General features: G+C 46.2%; 1 protein-coding gene across 21 annotated transcripts in view; it reads right to left on the reverse strand.

Annotated features, from left to right (window-relative positions):
• Window positions 1-20,382, reverse strand: part of LOC135909142 (roundabout homolog 2-like) — a 402,696-nt gene that overhangs the window by 117,105 nt on the left and 265,209 nt on the right. For 14 of the 21 annotated variants that reach the window (XM_070536954.1, XM_070536951.1, XM_065440970.2 and 11 more), the window contains one exon: window positions 17,533-17,697. The exons of 6 other annotated variants lie outside the window; for them this stretch is intronic. In XM_070536954.1, coding sequence (XP_070393055.1) covers window positions 17,533-17,617 — 85 coding nt within the window. In that variant the 5' untranslated portion in view covers window positions 17,618-17,697. The remainder of the gene's footprint in view (window positions 1-17,532; window positions 17,698-20,382) is intronic. One more of the 21 variants, XM_070536958.1, reaches the window with a different exon arrangement.

Below are 20,382 nucleotides of genomic sequence, written 5' to 3' on the forward strand. Positions count from 1 at the left end.
TTCGGTAAAAAAAAATACACGCACTCGACGAGCACTCTGCCATGCACTACAGAGCGCTTCGCTCGCACCACGGCCGAAACCCGGCGGCGCAAAACGGAGCCCATTCGGTGGCGCGTGGCAGCGCACTCATACTGTATACAATCGCACCGACCGAGTCGAGGTTTCATCCTAACAAACAAAAATTCGAGACTCTGTTGCTTCCGGTTGCTTCACGTCGCGGTGGTCTTAAATGGAAGCCTCCTGCAGCGTCTGGCTGCTCAGCTGAGTACGGAGCATAGGCCAGTGAGAGTCGTGCCTCAATCCCACACCCCCCCGCGAGCCATTTGGGGAAAGTTTTCGAGAGGCCCACTGGCGCACCGCTCACGACGGAAGCCTTGGCGACTTCTGTTTTACCTGTGTGTGACATGGCCCCGGGTTCATAGACTGAGCTGTGGAAGCTCTGCAGGTCGCCTGCACACGCGTATGCGCGCGCGCTAGATGATTCTCTCTTCCGCTGCTGGCGCGGCTTTATTTGTATCTTTCTATTTTAATTCGTTGCGGCGAACCTCCAGGACTATACGCCCCCGACACTCTCGAGCCAAAGAAGTTCTGCCGCGCGTCAGAAGTGACCACTTCTTGGGGATTGCCTTTGTTTCAAGCCACGTCGTTGTCTCGAATGGCCCGGCTTGATAAGCGCCGTGCGTGAAGCTGCCTTGAGGTGAAGGGAATGCGTAACTTTGGATGAAAAGTGAAGCATGTGTTACTTGTCCTTTTGCTTGACTATATTTGCGTGGTTTTGTTCTGGTCATTCAAAAGCTACCTATTGTACGATAAGGCGTGTACTTTGGATGACCGGTAAGACATGATAAAGCCATACAGCGTATAACAAAATATGAGAAGCTTAAGGTACACAGTTACGCGTTAACACTGCTCTACTTTAATTTATGTTGAATTTGTTATATTGCTGTGTAGGTTTATCATGAACATTGGTTTCCATGTATGCCATTCCCATCTACACCTGACAGGCCAGTTGCGGTAGCGTATGAACATGACAAGCAAGCTATGCACTTCAGTGCGCATGTGCGCACTCTATCCATCACACCGTCCCTCTCTCCTTACTTTTGCTTTATATTTCCGACCGTGAATAAACCCGCCGTTTTTGTGGTGGCACGACTGTCTCGTTCACTAAGAAAGGGTCGTTGCCTCCGCCCTTCAACCATCGTAACACGAGTTTATGGTGGAACTTTGCAGAAACAAATGCGTGTTGTTTAGGCATCGTGCTGCAGAGGTGGTCAATGAGACCTTAGCTTACGTTAGCATCACCACTGCTAATCATCAGTGGAGCATGACAAAAAAATATATCACCGAGCAAAAGGTATCTTTACACTATATATTCCCATAGGTAGATATATACGTATTACTCAATTTGCAGCAGACGAACTGAAAGCTGGGCGCGTCGGTGCCTGTTTGTATTAATATCTTGGGCTACGCAAGAAACGCACAGAAGAAGGAAAAGACGAAACGGCACGAGCCCAAACATTGCGCCCATGGGTTTGAGTCCTTGCCTTCGTCCGTTTGTTTCCTTGAGTAACCCAAAATTTGGTTTTATCAGTTTGCAACTTTAAGACCCACTTCACCTTTCATTTGCCGCTACTGTATACATCTTCGAAAGCAAAAACCATGGCGACACCTGTGGGCTTACAGCGGTAGTAATATGCAGCTGTTGCGCTTTAAATTGTGCGGATAGTGGCATCACTGTTGGGGGCCACAAATATGCGCTACGAAATCCGAGCAAATCCCTCTTATGTTCACCTCGGGTTATGACTCTTGGCTCACGTATCGGTAAAGCGGGGAGGGGGAGGGGGGCTGACAGAAGAAAGGATGACTATGAGATTATGGGATTTTAAGCGCGCCCGTTATCATTATTTAACCGTAGTTCCCAAATACCCATGCAGACCAAGCATGGACGGCATTACCAAAACAAAAGCACGATGGGCGCACCTCGTCCATCACACTGAAAGAGCCGCTCGCTCAGACGCCGTCAGCGCAAAACTCGGTCAGCCCGCGCCGCAGGGCAGCCACCGGCGAAACGAAATTGTCCATGCATAAAGCTGGGGCCATGAATCACGCGCACTACGCCATAATTTATGCACAGCGCTCACTTACCAGGCTCGTCGCGCTCAATGGACCAAGAACGTGACGAGCATCCTAGAGTGAGACGCGCGGCGAAGTAGGAGCAACAGATCGCCACATACAGCAAAACCTTTTCACGCACTTCACGGCACTCTCTCGCTGGCCGATAAAAACCACGAGGAAGAAAGAAGAAGAAGAAGCTACAGTGACAGTAGCGCAGTGAGATTGATTTATCATGCTCCTCCTCTTCATTCGCTTTGCCGGGGGTGTACGCGTCGGCCGAGAAGTGCAGCAGAAAACGCGCGTGTGCGCGCAGCATAGGACGTTCACCTTTTCTTCCTCTTACTCTGCTCACTTTTTTCTTAGGTCTCTGTCCGTGAGCTTGAGTAAAGACGCTCAAGATGTTATCTTGCGCGCACTGAGAGGCAACAATCTACAGCAGCGCTCATGGGACGAGTCTGGCCAAGATGCGCACATGGCGTATGCTGCTCTTTGGCACTAGTATCACGAACACGACAGAAACGGGACAAAAAGAGGAGAGGCGAACAGTGCAAACGCTGAGCCCGATGCGGGATTACGAAGTTGCGAAGTGATATCAGGGTTTGTGACGTGTGGGTCTACTCTTTCCGTGCCGTTTCTGTCGCGCTGGTAAGATGAATAATTAATCTCGCAGCCAACTGGCCCGGTTAACAGACGTCACTACGCCAGCTAGCTTTCGCAACGCGTGCAAAAATAAACACGAAGTTGTGCTTCTTACAAAACGATTTGCGGGAACTAACGCCCCCGCAAGTCGTTTCTGTCCTCCTAACGCAACCACAGAGTCGCCTGCTCAAGCCATACAAATGTACCACCAACACCGACGAGCAGAGCGCGGAGCAGAATCGAGTCGCTTGACCGCTGCCGCCGTCGCGACGCCAGCACCTCGCCGAGTGGAGCGGCAGCCGGTGTTCGGAGGTTTCGGAGCGCTTAGCAGCGGTGCCCTGGAGGGGCATCAACGCGATGACATAGGAAGAAGTGTGAATGAACTGCTGTTCGCGGCGTGCTTTTGGTTTATTAATAAACGCAGGTTAGCTCCCACTGCCATGTTTATGTTGAGAGCATGTGTACGCAAATAATGAAGGAAGTGGATGGATGGACAAGCGCTGCCGGAAATCTTTTGGCAGAGAATTTCACGTGTCTTGATTTTTCACTTATTTAATGCTTCATTAATAACTGGAAGCATATCGCAAGTGTAACGTTGATTGATTATTCATACAAATAAATTTATACAGAGAAACATCAATGCCTTTTCTGCTTTCCTGTCTTTTTGCATTATATAAATATTTCTCAGAAATTCAGGTCCTTCGCTGTGCTTCTTCTTGTTCGTGCCTTGTAGCATAAAACCATATCGATTACACAGACCACGTTAATGATGAAAGACTCAGAGAATGGAAACACAGCGTTAGATGCGCCCACGTAAGATAGCTCAAGCCGTTTGCAGCATATTGGCGAGATCTTTATTCGTGCAGAATTGTGCAATAGGAAAAAACAAATTCCTAATGTAAAAAATAAACAGAAAACAAATATAAAGAACTGTTGAGGTATAAATGACCGTTGATTCGGTCGACTACTCTGACGGAAAGCTGTTCTTGGACTGATTTCTCAAATGAGGAATATCTTCTTTCAGGCAGCCCCAGCCTTCGGTTTATGTTAATGGTTTGATCGATCACTAAGTTCCAATATTAGAAGATATTCATACGGGACATGTAGCCGACAGTAGATAGTTTTCAGGTTGCTGAAGATGATTAACTCTAGTGTGGGCAGGATTGCACCTTGCTCAGCCTTGCTCAGCCTTGCCTTACGTTACCTTACCTTGTCTTACCTCATGTAAAGTTTACCTATAACTCCTCTCCGCACGACACTGCTGGTAATTGCTCTTTTAATTTATTACGTGGCCGAGAACCGACGTTGCCATTTGCCACCTTCCTCGCCCCCTGCTATGGCGCAGGCTATCGATTAGACGCGTGAGTGGCCGATCATGCACGTCGCAAAGCATCCAAAAGCTTGTCAGGGACCGCCCACGCCATCAAGTTAAATTTGTGCCCGGCTCACAAATTTCGGACACCCCCTTCACTTCGTGAAGGGGGTGTCCTAAACCTCCCGCCACAGCGGCATTTACCGTGTGTTGCATTAGGTAACTGAAGTGACATACCAGACAGTCCCAGTGTCTCCAGCGACACTATTCTCACCGCCCTCGAACGATATTTTCTGTGTTTCTCGGCTCAAAGCTTTCGATGGAGCTTTTCATGTTGATCTTTAGTGCCAACGGCTTAGTGCTACGACACAGTCAAAGCTGAGGGTAGTGCGCTAATCCATCTTACTAAGCGTAGTGAATTTTGTCATAACCTGTAAATAGTGTCGCACTTGTCTTTCGTTGTAGATAAAAACGCTAATAATTTGTATTAACTCCTCAGTAATCGTATCAACGGCATAGAGTAGGCTAACAGGGACTATAGGTCCCATGCAATAAACATAGTGAAGTGCGCCTAAAGCCCTCCGAATAAGGTCACAGGCCGGTATTTTGCACTTACGCATGCTCCAGGGTGCACTATATTATAGACGGAGCGAAGAACGAATCATCTTTCTGCGAGTTCTCAGCGGAGCCACGACAGCGGTAATTATTGGTATCTCCTTTGTGAGGCTGTTTATGAGCGGGAAGGTGATATGAAAGCCTCGTGGACGGGATCTTTTGCTAAAGAAGGTTCGCGGGCCTTCTCTCTCAGCAAGTGCGAAAGACTGCGGACACAAACCAACTGTGAATGTCGTCTACTTGTTCGAGACAAAACAGTCACGACCCGCAGGCACTGACTACGCATTCAGAGGACGTTGCTTCCGAATATATGTCACCAGCAATTTATCGGTTTGTTTCACAGCTTTGTAAATATCTTTGTTTACATATCTCTAGTATAAAAGGTGTCCCAGGTGACCTTAGCCAAGCTCCTAAAAATGAAATATAGAATGTATGAGGACGCAACCAACGATAATCTGTCCGAAGTGGCGCACCGCAGCAGCATTCTGTGATAATTGAACTATCGATGATTAGATATGATTGTTTGACCAAAATTTTAATTACTGAATTGAGGGCACGAGTTCTTATAGAAAGGTAATAATTGTGTTTTAAAACACCCAGCTGAGTTGTTTTCAGTGTGCTATGTCTCGCGTAATTATTAGGTCCGCGTTATAACGAAAATGCGCGAAGAATGAAAATAACCCCATGATTACGCGCCCGGACACAGCGACACCTGTGGTACCAGACGTTACTCGGAAAAATTAGCTCTGCTCAAGGACTGTTCCCCCCTCCTCAATGCCCCTAACCATTGCAGTGACTTCACACTTCACGCCGAAAAGTCAGCTCGCATTTCGCGTTGACCAATGCCGATACCGATGCCTCGCCACTTTCCCGTAGCCGCCGAGCTAGGCATTGAGCTGAGTTATTAAGCCCGAAGTGCTTTTAGTTCCCATAGTCGGCGACTTTCAAGTGGCCTTGAACCAAAAGCCAGAGCTGTTATCCGGGCACACAAACGAGAACATCTGGGCAAGTCGCGAGAACAAAACGAGATCATTCGGGCAACCAGTCAAAACCTAAGAAAAGGCGGTCTCTGGCCCTCAACCCTTTGCACAAGACCGCTTACATACGCTAGTTACTGCTCAAACAAGTTACAAAAATATTGTTTCAGAGTTCTCCTAATGTTATTCACAATATCACTTAAGCTGTAACTTCTAGTACGCTGATGTTTTATTTGTCACTTGCAATAGTGGCTTTCCAAAGGCAGATACAGGGCACCATACACTTTATTGTCATCTTTTGGCGCTGAGACAGTGTTGCCTGTGCTCTTTTGAAGGCCAGCGGACCGTTACTTCTGCGGCGCGGGTTTTGCGTCACCTCGAGAGATGGCGCCACGCTGCGTGGTGCCTCCTTCAGGCGCTTTTATTCATCTAGCTGGTCAGCGTCCATATGGACCAGTGCACTGTATGGCATGGTGCGGTGTGGTGCGGTGTGGTGTGGTCGGATGTGCCGTTGCGAACATGCACTGCACCCAGTTTAAGATTGTGGCTAGTAGCATCTCCAGCCAATCTGCTTTCTTGGTTACCATCTCATGCTTACAGCTGCTCTCGATTACGGGAGAGCCAGCAGTTTTTTATTCCGAGTAACGCAAGGGACCACTGGTGTCGCGACTCGCGGACGCATAACCATGCCGCTGTTTTCATATTTTGAGCGTTTTCATTATAACGCAGAAAAAGAAATATTTCCGCGAATTTAGCACACTGAAAACAACTGAACGGGAAGTTTTAAAATGCAATTGTTAATTTTCCGTTAACGTTCGCGGCCTGAATTCAATAATTGAAGAGTTCGTTGAATAATCTAATTTGATTTTCAATAGTTCAGATATGAAAAAAAAAATTCCTCCGGCAGCCACACGTCACTACTGTCAAAATACCATTGGTCACGACCTCGTATAGTTTATATTTTATTTTGAAGAGGTTCGCTTACGTTAGCTGGGACACTGTATATGACACCAGAATCCCTACCGGAGGAATTTAAATTTTTATTGTCTTTTTATTTGCACATAATACAAACAAGGGCGTCTAGTAAGTGAGTACGGTATAGGCATTACGTGATGCCTTTTATCGGCTGCAGTGACCCAGAATTAAACTGCGCGCATCAGGCAGCAAATTATAGCGCTAGAGCGAGTGTACTTAATGTCATAAGCTTGCGCACCGATAGGCCCTGAATTTCATTTGACAGGCTTCAAGCAGAGCCTAGAACGGTAGCATAGGCATAGACAGTGCAAGAACTTTTCCTGTAAAATGACACACGCTGACTGACGTAAGCGAAACATGCATTCGACACTATGCTTCGCATACCTTTGCAAAGCATTATTTAAGTGCAAGCTTCATCAGTACACCAAATAGAGCAATATTAATTTTGTTTATTTCGCCACGTGCTAACATATGCATTGAACATATTCTCTTAAGGCTGCCGTTCGACTCAGACGTAAAGGTCACCCATTTGCGCGTCTTCTTGCCGAACATAGTTGGTCTGGTAGCACGAAAGCCGCTGCGGGCGACTCCCTGCATTCGTGATGGATGCATGATGAGCGTGTAGCTGACATACGCTGTCGTAAGAATAAGAACAAAATCTATGGTGTCAAGTCCTCGCCGAATTCGCGTACGCGTTTTCTATGAAGAGGGAGGAGACTGCTACGAAGTATTCCAGTCGAAGCCCCTTGCCGCACGATTTCTTTCCGTAAACGCACACCTCTCGCCAACAGCCGCTTTGCGGCGGAATTTTGCAAACAGTGCGGCACTCACTGCGACAAGGGAGTGAACCCCGGAGATCGCTTGGCTCCTGGCGCTGACGAAATCCGGGACGACTCCCTCCTTTTGTACTCCGTGCGGCGCCATCAAACGTGCCGTGGGCGTAGTATTCTAGTGTTTACTTCAGAGCGTGTTGACCTGCTCAACGCACCAGCCACCTCCGCCCCACTGCGCATGCCCGCATCGATGTTATCTGGAGGCCGTAAAGGGCAAAGCTGTCGAAGAGTGAATTACCATCAAAGCTGTTGAAAGAAGGGAGGGCTGCAAGTGCTATAAGAGGGGGGCTCCCAGAAACACTACTCAGCAGTACCCAACGCTGATGGTGCCACCCCCCCCCCCCCCCCCACAAGACTCCGATCACTGATTTTCCTTTGGCCGCTCGCTCCGGGCGTATCAGACCAACCATCATATCGGGAATGAGGGGGCCTCGAGCTTGAAGAGGTTACAATGGTCCATGCACTCGCCAACAAAGCCATTGTATGGTGTGCGCGAGGCCGGTGAAGCTATCATATCAGTGTATGTCTGTCTCTATACGTTAGCCTGTTGCTGCTGTTGTCGAATCTAGTGGGTGCATCGATGCTGACGCGCGTTCCATGCGGGTTTCTATCTCACTGCATAATCTAAAGTTATCCCTCGAATGGAGCCGTAGTTTTCGCTAGATTTCCAGAAATCACGCTCCTGTTCTGGATTAGACGGTGTTACCCAGTGCGTGTGGTCGAAATTTAGGCGATTTGTTTTCACTCGCATTTGATGCCGTGTTCATGGAGGCTCTTGTTCGTGGTAAGGTATTCGTAGTTCGTTTACACACTAGTACTGTAAGCTCTTGTACCCGGAGGACTTGCCTAAATAATATGGCGATCATTATACACATCTTTTCTATTATGTGCTTGCGCAGTGCAGCCTAATTATAAATCGATCATATTAGGTATTTGTGTTGCTGGAACGACGTCTGGCATATGTTTTTAATAAGGGTTGCGGTTATGAAACGGCCGAAATCAACTATTATTTTAGACCTTGCTCTACGTAGCCATAGGGTACTATTTATGCGGCTAAAGTTAAGTTTAGTGGTACACGCAAATAATAATTTTGAATAACCAGCAAAATGGTCTTCGCTGCATGGCGTAAATCATTTACCAAATGCCAGGCCATTTTACTCTAATATTTCTCACAAATAAAGCAAGCATGCCCTAAATGAACAGACTGCAACTGAGGCATTTTGGACGCGTAAATAGGAAGCCTCTCTCAATTAGATTTCAGGCGCAACTCGACAAATCCTTCACTTTTGGTAAAGCTTTCCAGCAAGGGTGATATTATTTCAAGATTACTCTCACTAGTCGTACCAAACTTTCGGTTTGTCAAAAGTACTCTAATGACTAATCATCACTTGGAGGAAAGCATGAACGAGACAGTAAAGCTTGCAGGGGACCCATATTTTCAGAAGGATAAACGACAAAGGAGCATAACTGCGTTCAATGCGGCCGAGAAGCTGGACACCATATTACGGCGCAAACGTGCGTTTGAGAGCTCGGACTAGCTCAATTCTTGGAAGAGTTCAACGCCAGAAGTCGTGGACTGGGACAACGAGTAAACAACGGCCGTGAACTGCCCTATAAAAAAAAGTTTCGCCCAAAAGGCCAAGCATTATTTGCGTTAGCGAATTACTAGACTGCTATATGAAGTAGGGCTAATAGTTTTACCGACCGTGTAAAGTTGTGAACATTCTCTAACTAAATTGCAAGCATGGTGCCCCAGACAAACATGAATGCATCGCACTCGATAAACGCGGATAGTCGCTGTTAAAAGGCTGGCGTGAGGAAGAGCGGCAGCAACAGCGAGCGAATTCCACTATCGTACTACCTCTCGCTTCAACTCTTCAACGGGCCTTATTTTTAACGCGAATACAAGGCCCGACATATGCAGCCACTCCATGCGCAGCAGTCACCGGAGTGAAACACCACCCTTACTCCAACTTGCACGCGATGAAAGACGACGCGCTTCCTCCCCGAACTTCCTCCCTTGCGCGTGTGATATTGAGTCACGGCCGTTGGACGGATTCGGATTCTTTCTTGTCTTTTCTTCGGTCCATATGCGTTAAAGTTGCGCTTTTTACACCATTAAAGACCACGTATCATAAGAGAAGCTTGGTACACCGTGTCAGCTAAATGCGCGAAAGTGTTCTACCAACTAATGTTTCGCCAACTCATTAGTAATCTTAAAGTTTCATCTTCTGGCTGTGATTCGATTAGGTCAAGAATATTGAAAATGACTAAAGTGTACTCCTCTGTTATCTTGTCGAACATTTTTGTTGAATCAGTGGAGTGCTCCACAATTCCCGGTGATCGGAAGGTAGGGAAGGTGGTTCCTGTCCATAAGTGAGGTAATGTACATCTTCCCGATCGCTTACAAGCCGCCCATGTAGGCTTCTTGAGCACGTCATTTATTCTCAATTAATAAAATTTCTAGAAGAAAATTCTTTCTTCCATATCCCCTATACAGCATAGTGAAAATACGGCCTTCAAAGGCCGTATGCTTCAGCTCAACCTAGAGCCTTTTTCTTGTCTAAGCGCCGAGACGGGGCTCCGACCAACGCGGGTCATATGTTACAGGCCATTCTCGCAAATTGAAGAAGGCGCGCCGCAGGACGACGAATATGGCGATTAGAAAAAGCACGTTCGTGGTTGTTTTTATGCTCCCACCCAGGTTGTGGCTTCTCTGTATATATTTCATAAATATAATTTTGCCTAGCCTTTATCTATGTCGCAATTTTACGATTGTAGCATAGATCATCGGCAGCCAGCACCAGCTTTATCTTGTCATAAAGGTTCGTGCTTCATAACACTGCTATCTCTACATTCATGTGTACACACTTTCGTTCCGCCCACACCTCTTCATCGGGCATTCGCGTGCCACAACCTAGAAGCACTGGCGCTGATGGCGGGCCATATTTGCTATGGGAATCGATCCACATCTCGACGGTGACAGCAATGAACGCAGCAGAAAATAGCAGACGGGTGTGAAGCAAGAAACATTTTAAGACCATCTGGTGTCCCAATTGCTTGCCCTCGTATTGTTGTTATAGCCCTACTCATCCGTTCTCGTCGGGAGTTCAAGTGAGCGTTGTTTGTTCTTGCGGAGACATATTGGCCCGACGTTCTTGTTTTGAGTGAAAACAGACGGATGGCATATGCGTGCGAGTGCTTATTTGTGTGTTCCCACGCCGCCAGGGGTCTAGTGCTTTTCAGGTTTGTCGACGCTATGGCGATGACAATATCTTAAAAGCGTATGGAGTGAGAGAGCGAGCGAGCGTGCAGATACTTGAACGCATGGGTAGAAAGAAAGAAAAGCAAGAAAGAAATGTAGATCTTTGAATTTTCTTTGTATGGTAAAGTGCCAATCCACTTCAGTGGGTCTGGTAACCAACTCGCTTGTCCAAGACAAACAGTTACATTGTGTATTGTCGTGTTTTGCAGCGAAGCTGTTAGCCTCTAGTTGGTCGGCATTTTTCATGTCCGCGTCCGTCAGCAAACGTGTGGGCCGATCCCGGTGGCAGTGCAGGTCTAGGAGCAGTGTCTCGCACCCCGGTAAAGCACAGGCTGCAAGCGGCCAGGCAACCGAAGCGAAAAGAGCATACATTATTTACAATCCCGAATACAGCATACAGAACAGCATAAGTTTCAATAACGAACAAGCACAAAACAATGATATGAACCAGATAATTATTATGGTAAGGCGCTCCTGGTAACAATGTGAAGCCCGTAGCGCTCCCAGCGTATGTTTCTCGGTAAAGATTACTGTTGCGCAAGCAACTGCGCCGAATGCAGCTTGCTCCGTGGGAAGTGACGTTCCTAGCCTTTCGTACATAAAGGAACCAGCCTAGAAATGCTGTTGCAGCACCGCTATGGGCGGCGGCGTACTGTCATAAATTACCATTGTTATCATTACTGCCGTTACTCTAAATTGCCATGACAAGTATACCATACTCTAAAGAAATAAAGTATTGCATCCGCTTTACGCACTTGTAGAAGTGGTGTTCAACAGCTTCGCTGGACATCCACTTTCGCAGGGGCGGGATGGTGAGTGAATTTTCTTTTATTGTGTGGATATGATATTTCTTCATGAAGAAATAAATACATCGTCCACCGATTTCTTCTTCTTTTATTGACCTCTACGTCTTCTGGCATGTTTAATTTTTCTTTTCGCAGCACCGAGAGCGCTGCCAATAACCTTTTTGATGGGAAGGCAATTTTTTTCTTTAGATTCCATAATTTCATGCAAATTCTCGTAGGAATAACTGTACAGATTGCGAATTGCTGGTATTTTCTCACACACGCCAATAGGGCTGCTTCATAAATCAAGAAAAAACAATAATAAAGGCAACACCTTAGCGCTCCTAGAATACCATAAATATTCGCATTGCTGCGGGACATTTGTTGTATTTGTTATATATTTGTTTTAGAAGCCACTGAGAAGTGTTGCGTAAACGAAGTCTGAACAACGGGAAGGTGTTGCCAGACCCACAGGTAGTCTTCTTTGGGTTGCCACTCCCTGCAGAGACGCTGCACATTTTATGGACACATTCGTAGGATGTCAGTCAGAAAAAAAATGACAAAGAGAGAAATCGTAAACGACTTCACTATGGCGCCTTCCCTACACACGTGCCCGCAGCTCCTGGCTCGCCTGCTGCTTGCACCGGTGTTTACATTGGAGAAAGGAAGTAAAGAGATGCCATAAATCATTCCTAATTCGCTGTCACCTCTTCTTCTTGGCTGCGTGCTTTATCGGCCAAGAAGTGTGCGCGAGTGTGTGAAAATGTTTTGCTCGACACGACAATATGCTCCCCTTCTTTCTCCGTGGTCGCATAGTCCCCTTCGGCACTTTGAGTATGACGAACTGCGTACAAAAGTGGATGCGCATATTTCTGGCACCACAAGGTGCGCATGCTTACTATGGGCAGAGCTCGACGCATGCCTGATTGCCGCAAAGTCTGCATAGTTAATATGGGCAGAGCTCGACTGGTGGCTGATTGCATGACCGCGGCCATTCTGTGGGTCGCCCTAATTTCTTCTGGGTATCTCGAAGCTGTGACCGTGGTCGTGACACTGGTCAATGCGTCCACGTTTTCCTTAAAAGAAGATAGGCTTGTTTTAGTAACCACTTAACATAATTTTTAACTTTACACCGAGGCAGAAGTGCTGACCACAAATGACTTACTTCTCTTTCTTTCTCTTCTTTTTCCTGATTTCTGTCTTTGAACTGGATAATATCTGGTCTTACAATTTAAATATAAATTCTTTGATATTACTCGCCATATCAACGATAGGACTATGACGCACTTCATAATTGCAGACTCCGCATTAATTTTCGCCACCTAGGGTCCTTTAACGTGCACCCAAAGCACGGTATACGGCGTTTCTGCATTTTACTCCCATCGAAATGCGGCTGTCGTGGCCGGGATTTATTCTTGTGACCTCGTGCTTTGACCTCGTGCTTTGACCTCGCGCTGAGCATCGTAACGCCGTAGTTACTAAGCAATCACAGCGCGTGTATACCTGAAGTGTTAATTCAAGACGATGTGTGCATAGGAGCGATTCGCTCACAAAAAGTCACTTGCACTTAATACGCACATCTGCACTTCCCATGCCGAAACTGAAACATGAAAATTATCATGAAAGAGTTTGGCTGGCTTTCGGTTATGGTGAGGAACTGTGTTGAGCTGAAAAGCCACAGCTGTGGCCAGGAGACTGGGGCCCTATAACGTAAAGCTATTCCAATCTGTTCCTATTCCAATCTCGTGACGTCAAATTTGCGTAACCGCTGACGCAAGAATTGATCGGTGAGCCACAGCGTTGTCAGCACAACCCAATGAAACGCTGTCCGCGTTTACAGAAGGCCGTTTTTTTTTGTCTTAAAAACAAATACCATTTCCTACATTGATTGGTTTTTGTTCTCTAACTGGCTGGCAAGAGGCGAGAAGCATGCTAAAGTGGAGAGGGTTTTCATGGGACCGAGCTAGCACAGTGAAAATAGATAACCGCATGAGGAGGGTAGTGCCAGCCTCTGCGATTGGTCCGCTTCCCTTTAATTACCTTGCGGCACGTGGTTTGTGAAAAATCGCGGAAACGTGCAACAGAAGGTTAAGAATGACGCTAAACTAGATCCTCAGCAAAGAAGAGTTGGCAGAGCGATGTCGTATACGTGTCGAAAGGGCTTGATAGCGCTATACTGCCACACAAGAAGTTTTATTATAAGCAAGTAAATACATGCTTTCCGGCAGGTGCGAGTAGCCTTGCCTGAGCGATCTGCAGGAAGCCATCTTCTATACCTTTCGAAATGGGGCAGTGTCCACCTATCTGTAAAAAATCACTTTTGTTCGGTATATAATGCATCCTTAAGGCTAACACGTCACTTTGACAAGGTGAGCTTTCGCGGTTTTGGAACGTCGCGTGACAGACAGGCGAAGTGGGCGTAGCTTAAAGCTTTTGACCAATAGCAGAAGGATAATGGCAAAAAAGCATCAAATGAGAAATAATTGATTTTTTGTTTGATTTATTCATGCATAATCAGTGTGTACACGCCATATCAGATGGGAAGCTATAGCGGTTTCCGTAGCGCCGGCTGACAGAGGGGCGAAGTGGGAGTGGCAACAACATTTTCCGACCACTCGTCGAGGGCTGATTGCAGAACTTGAAAGAAAATTTTTGAATGGCTTTACGTTATAGCGCGCCTGGTTAGGGTTGCGGTCACACAAGCCCATTAAATCATCCTTAAAGCATCACTCTGCTTCCCGAGAGCTTTCAATGATAGAACTCGTTCTTTGCTTTTTGACTCGATCGAATAACGTGGCGCTTCAAAAGGTGCAGTTATGCATAGGGCCGCATATCGTAAGTCAGGCAAAATAAATCATTAGTCTACTCAGTATCACTGGACCACTGCAGATTTACCGGTGATCTCAATTTAACAGCTGCACTGCATCAGCAGAAGTCGCTGTCCATCCGCAAATTTCATTGGTTAATCACCGTTCCGTTTTTCTGCCGCCGTCCCCGAACTGCGCTTCCTTTCTTCCTGCCCTGTAGATTTATTTATAGCCTATGTCAGTGCTTGTGTGCAAATGTTAGCGGAACAGGCACTGCGCACATATGCAAATAAGTAAGGTTTTTTTAGTGACACAACTACACACATCACGCTTAAAACTACACACATCGGTCTTTCCGCCTTTCGAATGGGCGCCCACGCTCATCAAGAAGGCCATGCACCGATGCGTTTCATAATCACAAGATAAAAGTTGCAACTTGTTCAATGTTCGTACCCACCACAATGCTGTCGTACTAGCACGTCCAGGATATCCGTGGTAGTACGTGAAAAAAATGCCTTCAATCTACGAGATATTTCCAATCTTGTTTTCCCAAACACGTGTGCTCTTGTACAAAAGAAAAATAAACGAAAAAAAAACGTGCGCTGTTCTCATTTTATCCGAGTCTACGGAGATCATGTTCCCAGGATTAGTATCCTCCGAGTGAACCATTCACTCCGATTGAATGACAAGGCTTGACTTGCACTGTGCGCCTTCATTTTACTCCGCAATACAGTGATGTCGTTTTGAGCCTAGTAGTGTAATAGTGCAACGCTTTAGTATACCCAACTTTCAATTGTTCGTATAGCAATACTAAGAGAGATATCGGTATTTTTGCCTCATTTTTGTAGAGAATGTGTCGAGGTCATGTCGTCGTTGCGTCGTCGTTGTAGTTTTGACGTTGTTGCCAGGCCCTTAGCTGCTTCCGTACAAAAATTGCTTCAGAAAGACAAAGCTAATTAAACTGGTTCCTATCTTTTTCTTTTCACGAAGGGATCAAGTACATCGACCCTACGCCAAATGAAACTGCTAGTTTCCAATGCTTGCAGTCGCTGTTGCCTTCTCATATTCAGTGTGCGTGCCTAGGACGCGAAAGAACGATACTGCTGTTGGAGTTTACCATGTGCCAGTGAAGTATGGAGCACTCCTAAGGAACTTGTAAATTACGGGCAATGGTAAGAAGCGCCCTATACCTGATAATAGGGTGCTGACGAGCAGTACTTCTTTCGTTGGATTTGATACCATGCAATGCGGGTGCGCAGCGAACAATGTAGACACAGCAATCAAGCGCCCCATATATGAAAGAAATCAATTCAAGCTATATCAAGTAAATAGCAATACTGGCATGAAAAAAGGTTCCTTTGTCGATAAAGCATCTAACTACTTTTCTCCGTAAAAGCCGGTAAAATCAACAGAAGTTGGCTCCAAAGCTACACGTGCGACCTGTGGGCCGACCAGGTCACCATGCTCTAAAACCCGCCTTTTTTTGGAACGCCAAGGTACGAAGGCGTCTACCCTCGACGCTGTCACTGGCGTTATTATTTTTTGTTTCCTTTTGTGAGTTATCCGAACTCGAGGGGTGATGTGCAGTAAACGCAGATGGGTTGGTAACAAGTTTAATATGAGGCGTGGACGCATCCCCAAACAACTCATCTACACGCCTGCGCGTAGACTCGCACATACACGTCCGCAAACCCACATGCACGCAGGAACATACGTGTACACAAGCACAGAGCAACAAATACCTAAGCAGTCGCACTTAAATGTGGAAGAAAACACGCGGGCAAACATATAGACGCGCGGAGATTGCGGGGGCGCGGAACACACGCTCCAGCTCTCCGCAAAAGTTCGCTCGAACTCCTCGCCAGAGTCGGCGACGCACTAAAGTGTGACGCCGCCCCACGGTCGTCGGCTCATGACGCCGACAGACGCCCGCGAGACGGCTCGCATGCTAAGCGAAAAATGCATGCAGCCAGATCGGCCAGAAAGACGCATCTCCACACGTATGTAGGAGCCCTGCGCCTCCTGTCAGGAGCCAGAATAGTCGCGAAGAATTGCCGACGCTAGCCTGAGATAAATTAAAACAGCGAGGAGAAAAAGAAAGTGACGCGGTTCTTGCGAGTGGGAGAGAATCACCTCGCGCGTAAGAGGCCCGCGCCCTCCTAGGCCACCGCACTTCAGCGCAGTTGCAGACGGAGCGAAAATAAAACCTACCAACGGTTGAAGGAAAAGTCAAATTCGTCAGGGCACCCTCTCAGCTAAGCCGTCTTACATGAAATCACTTTCGTCGCGGTGGGAGGGGGTGTGACGAGAATGGGGTTTGCGGAGAAGAGCTAAGTGCACGCTCAAGTGAGTACATAGCCACGCTTTCATTTTAGATTGCAGCAGCGAAGCAACGAAAGGAGCCGAGCTTGAATTCCTTTCGCGAGGCAGAAAAGCTCCCCACTCGCTGCCTTGCTTTGCACTCGCAGCATTACATGTCGGCAGAGCTCCACCGGGTACCGTCTCTTGCGGCCGTAAATGCAAGCTGCTCTTATAGGAACGCTCCTGAGGCTGTGGAACCCACGATGAAGGAGCCTGTATTTTAGAACCAGAGTATTGGCTCTATGCGGCGGTTTCCTTCTTGAGTGGCGCACGAGGCGATTCTGGCTCGCTGCGGTCGTGTTCGAAAAGTTATGAAAATGGACGCTGTAATGTGACCGCGTAGCTGCCGACCTGCTGCCCGCCAGGATGCCTACCATTCTTTCGTGGAATTTCCGGACGAAAGTTGCGCTAGTCTTTAAGCGTAAGTGGCGGTATAATAGCACGAAGAATTGTAAAAACACAAGGATTGTGTAAACGCGCTGGCTCGCAATTATCGTTTGCTCATTCACCATCTGCAAGGTGAACTTTTCGGAGCGAAAGTGTACAGACGAGGGATTCCGTGATAAATATTTTTGTTCTACGCATGTAAATGAAAATTAAAATAGAAGACGGTAATCTAAATTTTACTTTGGGAACATTACAGTGCATTCGTCTATTTAGAATTGTAGGTATTATTTTCAAATAAATTAACTTTTTGTGGAATCTGCTAAAACTGAGATCCATATGCATCCTTTGAATAAGACGAGCGTCATTCATATATTATTCATTTTTGACAAATTTTAAATATCAATAGACGTCCTTTGAAAGATATCTCAAATGGTGAGACATAATTAAGAAAATACACTTACATATTGGGCTATTTTTTTGGTCTTTAGCAATTACAGTGGTGTCATTCTTGCATCGACATCCTTGAGTCCATGTGCGAATAAGCATTAATGCAGGGTGAATGACGTGACCCTTTGTCGTCTGTAGCGGTGTACCTCTTTCATGGCACTCCTCCACGGCGTGGTTTCCTGTGCCCACAAAGACAAGAAAGAAAAGAAAAAGAACAAGAAATATATCGCTCTTGATGAAGAAGCTGAATGAACAGCAATCTGAAAGAAGTCTTCAAGAACAAATTCACGTACAATCTCGTACAAAAAATTTCCGAAGTGGTTCTTAGTCGAAAGCGAGCAGGAAGAACAGCCTGCAGGAGACAAAACACAGCAGGTGATCTCGTGCCCAACGTCAGTCAACGCTGTGGATAGATGATCGCCCGCTCTTTGGCGCGTGGGCGGCTCGACGGCCAGGTAATAACTCGGTATGCGCCAGACACGCCAACAGCGAGAGGCCAATCATCGGAGCGATGTGGCACCGGTGGTGTCGGTCACTCAGCGCAAGCGAGATGCCGTCCGTCAGACTGCAGGTCAAATAGCCTCTATGGCCGCAGACACCTAGAAGTAGTAGTTAACCTGTGGAAACGAAACCTGCCGCACTGACATGTGCCTGACCTTCCTTCCGAAACCATGCATTGCAGTGTGCATGGCTCGTATGAAAGGAAGACTAAAGAAATAGTCGGTAGAGAGAATTATTGCACTCAGCGTAGGAGTGCACTCTCTTCTGTGCGGTCGGATCGTCTATTTTTAATGGGCAACTATACACATATACATTCTTTTGTGGCAAAGATCTGTGCACCAGGAACCACGCGCACCTCGATTAAGAAAAGAGGAAATTATCTGCGTAGAGGCTAGTGTTTGCCTCGGCTGAGCTTGGATTGATTCCTTGACGTTGTTTTCTTTTTACTATCATTTTAACAGCATTCTTTTACAGCATTTACCTTTTCGCGAGCTTACTTGAATAGTTCACAGTTGTTGCCATTGCATGGCTCCACGTGAAGATTTTGTGCATGGATGTGCTAGAGCTTCAGCAGCCTCTCTTTCAGCCACATGATCAAATATAGAAATTACAGCCGACCTTTGAACCATATGCTGCCCAGCATGCCTGGGCAGCATGCCCAATATGTAGTGTTTACACGGAAATTAGCCAAATGTACATGTATAAACTCCTGCACTACCGCCATGCATAAGGTCCCACTCGATCCAACCCTCTGCCTACAGAGAGCCGTTAAAGCTGCACTAGTAATTTTCGTAGGTATAAAATAATTAATGGAATTACTCCACTCACGCGCTTGTTCATCATGCGCATATGTACTTAATTTTTTTTCACTCTTGAATTGCCCCGTGACATAACGTCGTACTGGAGCTTGGTGTAAGCATGCAGGCCCGTTTCATATGCACTCAATTTACTGGTGTACTCTAACAAGTAAAGGTGTTTTGCTGACTGCGAAACACCTTTAAATGGCTTTTTTTCTACTTATACTTTGCATGCTACAACTCAGCACGTAACGGACTTAACTCTCGAGTAGCAAGAAGAAAAAGACGGTAATGTGCTTAAGCACAGGAAGTGCTAAACAATACCAGCCTTGTGATTTCGCGTGTGTCGGCGCAAAAAAACGCAAATCTGGCTAATTCACTCCTGATGCTTGATATACGTTATATAGAGAGAGGACGCACGAGTGCCTCCTCTCTCTTCTGTGTCCGCATTTTTAATGCGCGCTGTAAGTATTAATAATTCAGGTGTTCCGATTCACCCAGCTACCTACCGTACTACAGAACATCGAACCGTCTTCAAAAGCCCACTGTAGAGTCATATCTTTCCGACAAGCACGTCAAAAAACCGACTTCGTGTCTTATCAACATCGCAAGCGTTTACGGTTGCTAAGGACTTCACGACAAGATGCCTAAACCTGACTTATAGTTATTCAGTGAAGTACTGTCATAGCCTACTGGGCGACACAAAAAAGAGTAGTTGGCACAGTACACAAGTCAGCATTTATGTAATAACTACTAGTGATAACTTTCTTAATTGTAGCTCGACCAGGATTGTTGGCATTTCAGACCATGTTATGAAGTTATGCATGCATTAATACACATTTATTAAATGCCGTACCTCTTTGTTATTGTTACGTCGCTTTCTCTGCTTCTAGAAACCACAGCTCCAAAATGATATTAGCACAAAAGGCGAAGAATAAAAAAAAGCAGTAGGAAACGTTCGCAGGGGTCACCGGTAGTTTATCGTGTGCTGTGTGTCCACAATCACGTTATCAGTCACCCAATAAACATTTCGCTTGTATTTGGCTATCTTATCTCTTCTTTATGCTTCTTGTACGCGTAATTAGTTATTTCCATCATTAGCAGAATATTATCAGGTCAGAATACGAAGTCGGACACATGCTTAGGCACGTTGTGTGTGCTCCTTCCAAACAGTATTGCAAGCCTCTTCCTTAGAACGCATGTTATGAGGGTCAATTACAATTCAGCGACAGCTTCCGTGTTGGCACACAAGCGCTTCTTTGTGTCAAATTGCATCAGTACACATGCCTTTGATTGCCTTGATTCATTGCCACAGCTTTTGGGTAGCGATAACTAAAACAATTCACCTAAAAAGAATTTGACATATTATTTTTTTCTGCAACGTGGCTCCCTGATAGCCGACGAGCACGTACTGACAATATACTGACATTATGACTTACTCGGCTAGTATACCTACGTAAGGGAAGTAAAAAGAAATGAGGAAAGAAAAGATAAAGAACTAACGTACACGAACTCATCTCATTCAGGCGACACTTCTTCCAATGAATTATTATCATTTGTCACGTG

Source organism: Dermacentor albipictus, chromosome 4 (assembly GCF_038994185.2).
Source record: "Dermacentor albipictus isolate Rhodes 1998 colony chromosome 4, USDA_Dalb.pri_finalv2, whole genome shotgun sequence".
In the NCBI taxonomy this organism is placed as follows: domain Eukaryota; kingdom Metazoa; phylum Arthropoda; class Arachnida; order Ixodida; family Ixodidae; genus Dermacentor; species Dermacentor albipictus.